Genomic DNA, 3292 nt, shown 5'->3' on the forward strand with positions numbered 1-3292 from the left:
GTGCAAGTCAGGTAGCAGCTCAGGATCCGGGACACCCTCCTAAGCCACCCTGGAATGGGCTGGCTTGGGAGGGGGAGTTCTGGGTTTCCACCAGTATTCAACACCTGGAAGACAGACCCCCCAGCAGGGAGGTCTGGTGGAAAAAGCCCACCATGACCAAGAACAATATACTAAGTCTCATGATACAACTCTCCATGGTTTCGTTATTATCCCCACTTTACAGATGAGGAAGCTGAGGCCCTGAGATGTTAAGTAGTTGACCCAACGTTATACAGCTTCTAAGAGTCAGAGCCCTCGTGCGAAGCAGGTGGTTTGATCTGGAGCCTGTGTGCTGGGCCCATGCTGCACTAGAAGCAAGTTTAGGAGGAGGAGTGGTCTATGGACTACAAACCTGATTTGGTCCTTTATGATCAGGGTGAGAAGTCGGGGGCTGGGGGGAGGAATTTACTAGTATAATGGTCCCTCCACAGAAAAGAGGTAGGGCCATCTCTGAGTGACAGAGGGGTCAGCCCGATGGTCCGGGCAGTGTCTGGAGTCGTGCCCCCTATCGTGCCAGCTCCTCTGTGCTGCAGAGAGGTCAGCACCAGATTTCCACTTTGGCTCATGTTTCTGGGAAAAAAAAAAAAGGCCCCTGAGGGCTGAGGCCTCCATCACATGGGGTGTGGGATCTTCCCGAGCCTGGCACAGGCACCAGCTCTGGCCACTGGCCCAGCTTTGAAACAGGAGGAGCGGAAGTGTCCTGTAAGCGGTGGGAGGCGGGGGAGGGCAGACGCCACGGCCGAGTGCTGTGCCCTCGGGGGTTGCGGCTTTGGCCCAGGACCTGCCCTGGGGGAGCTCATCCTCCAGGGCTCCCAGGAAGCTGCTGCCCTGTGGGGAGACCCAGGGCACTGCCCAGGCAGGGCAGGAGGCAGGAGGCAGCCTGGGTCCAGTGTCTCCAGGAAACTGAGGCAAAGCCCACAGCATCCTCTCTGTGCTCAGAAAGCCAGGCTGGAATCACCTTCGGGTGAGGATGCCAGGCTCTGTGGATGCGTGCTTCTGGGCTGTTAGTTTTCTTTGGAGGCTTTACTTCTTCATAGTGCTAAAAAGATCTTAAAAAAAATTTTTTTTTACAAACTCCATCCTTTTATCAGCTCAAATAAAGAATTTGTCCACACATTAGATCAGGCTCTAGTTCCATTCAGGAAACTTGTTATAAGCTCCTCTAAGTGCAGCATTCCCCGAGTGGATACAGGTCTTGAGTTCTAGAATTTAGTCACTAAAAAGGCTGGAGGGGCCTGAGCTCCAGGATGCAGCTGAAGGCTTGGGAGGTGTATGCTGAGGCCTCCTGGCAAGCAGCACCCACTGCCCCAGGCCCTCCGGGTGGCCCATGAGCCACCTGCCCATCTTTCCACTTCCTGTAGTATTTTTGTTGCTGCAACCCTAGGCTTTATCTCTGGTGTCCCTCGGCTCTTTCCACAGAGGTTCCTGAGAGCACCCCCAACCTGACACGGTTTCTAGGCGCCGGAGCTCCCCCCGGCTGTCCATTGCTGTCTCTGCAGCCATAGACTGGCAGTACTCCTCCCTTTCCTTTCCCCCATTGCTCCCACCTCCCTGCATAAGTCAGTTCAGATCAGCACATAAGATTGTGCCAGGCGCTGTGTTGGGCACTGAAGACCTAGAGCTGATGCAATCCCAGGAGCTCCCAGGTCTGGAGGAAACATTCAAAAAACACTTAGTAGATGGAAAATATCATTGAAGCCTTAAAGGCCGTGGATTCGGCCTTACTTCAGCAGGCAGTTGGGGGCCACTGCAAATCTTTGAGTAGAACTGACTTCCAAGGGCCATGGCAGCTGAACAGTTTCTCGCTACTTCAGGATTATCCAGAAGCCAGACCCCTCCCCTTCCACAGTGCCCACCTGCCCATCATACCCTGGACCCCTGGTGCCATCAGCTTCCACTACCCAAGCGTTGATGTCAACCCTGCCCTCCCTGAGATGCCCCTTTCTATTCTGGGAAGCTGGAGAGGGAGGGGAGCAGTGCTGATAGGAGGCCTAAGGCCGGGGTGGGGCTGGGCAGGACTCACGCCCACTCCCAACCCCCACTGTTTGCAGTTCATTCTCATCTTCTCGGTGATCCAGTACCAGCCAATCACCTACAACCAATACCAGTATCCAAGCTGGGCCGTGGCCATTGGCTTCCTCATGGCTCTGTCCTCTGTCATTTGCATTCCACTCTACGCCCTGTTCCACTTCCGGAGAACAGATGGGGACACCCTCCTCCAGGTGAGGGGTTGGGACAGGGGCAGCCAGGTGAATCAGAAGGGGGTGGATGGATGGATGGCGCTCCAGGACTCCCTTCTGATGCACTCTGCCCGCCTGTCCCTCCCCCATGCCTACCTCTCCTGCAGCGTTTGAAAAATGCAACAAAGCCAAGCAGAGACTGGGGTCCCGCCCTCCTGGAGCACCGAACAGGGCGCTATGCCCCCACCATTGCACCCTCCCCTGAAGACGGGCTTGAGGTCCAGCCGCTGCACCCAGACAAGGCCCAGATTCCCATGGTGGGCAGTAATGGCTCCAGCCGTCTGCAGGACTCCCGGATATGAGCACAGCTGCTGGGGGGCATGCCCCACCCCCACCCCGTGCTCCCCACACAAAGACTGGGGAGACGGTGGATAGGTGTCCCCGCCTGCCCCCACCATGCCCTGGCCAGGGGTGGCCCCTGCCACCTTGGCCACCACTGCTAGCGCGGTCATTCGTGCTCGTGTCCCTAGTGTTTACAGGTCCTTTGGATGCCAAGATGGCAGCTGGGGGGTGTGGGTGATGGCGCGGTTGCTGGGGGGCCCAATTGCACTTTGGAGGGGTCTCAGGCCAGGTCCCCAGAGGCCTGCTGGGCTTCACGTGGCCTCTGATGCCCCCATACTTTGCCCTGAGCTGAGGTTCTGGGTGGGTCTCCTACCTGTCCCTTGCCCTGAGCCTTTGGCCTCCTGACCAGTGTTCCTGCCCTTGGGGTGGACCCCAGCCTCCGCCCAGGCTAATTCAGATCTTCCTACCTGGAGGCAGGGTGAGGAGCCGGGGGGCTGTGCAGTGTTACGGGTCAGGCTGTGTGGCTCGGCCCTTTTGTCTGTGTGATTATTTTTGTAAAAATTGTATTATCTGTGGTTGCCACCCCCTCACCCTTGGCCTCAGGCCCAATCTGTCTTCCAGGCCCACCTGCACCTCACTTGGCGGCTCTGAGGTCTCTGCGCCTCCTTCCAGCACTGGCTGTCAGGGCCTGCCCAGCAGAGGCCCATGACCCAACAGCCCACCCAAAGAAC

The 3292-nt window shown here is 57.3% G+C and overlaps 1 protein-coding gene across 1 annotated transcript in view; it reads left to right on the top strand.

Annotated features, from left to right (window-relative positions):
• Positions 1 to 3292, top strand: part of SLC6A9 (solute carrier family 6 (neurotransmitter transporter, glycine), member 9) — a 36593-nt gene extending 33301 nt beyond the window's left edge. The window contains exons 13-14 of the mRNA XM_010862794.1: positions 2091 to 2261; positions 2387 to 3292. Coding sequence (XP_010861096.1) covers positions 2091 to 2261; positions 2387 to 2581 — 366 coding nt within the window. The 3' untranslated portion in view covers positions 2582 to 3292. The remainder of the gene's footprint in view (positions 1 to 2090; positions 2262 to 2386) is intronic.

Source organism: Bison bison, unplaced genomic scaffold (assembly GCF_000754665.1).
Source record: "Bison bison bison isolate TAMUID 2011002044 unplaced genomic scaffold, Bison_UMD1.0 scf7180017864484, whole genome shotgun sequence".
Lineage (NCBI taxonomy): Eukaryota > Metazoa > Chordata > Mammalia > Artiodactyla > Bovidae > Bison > Bison bison.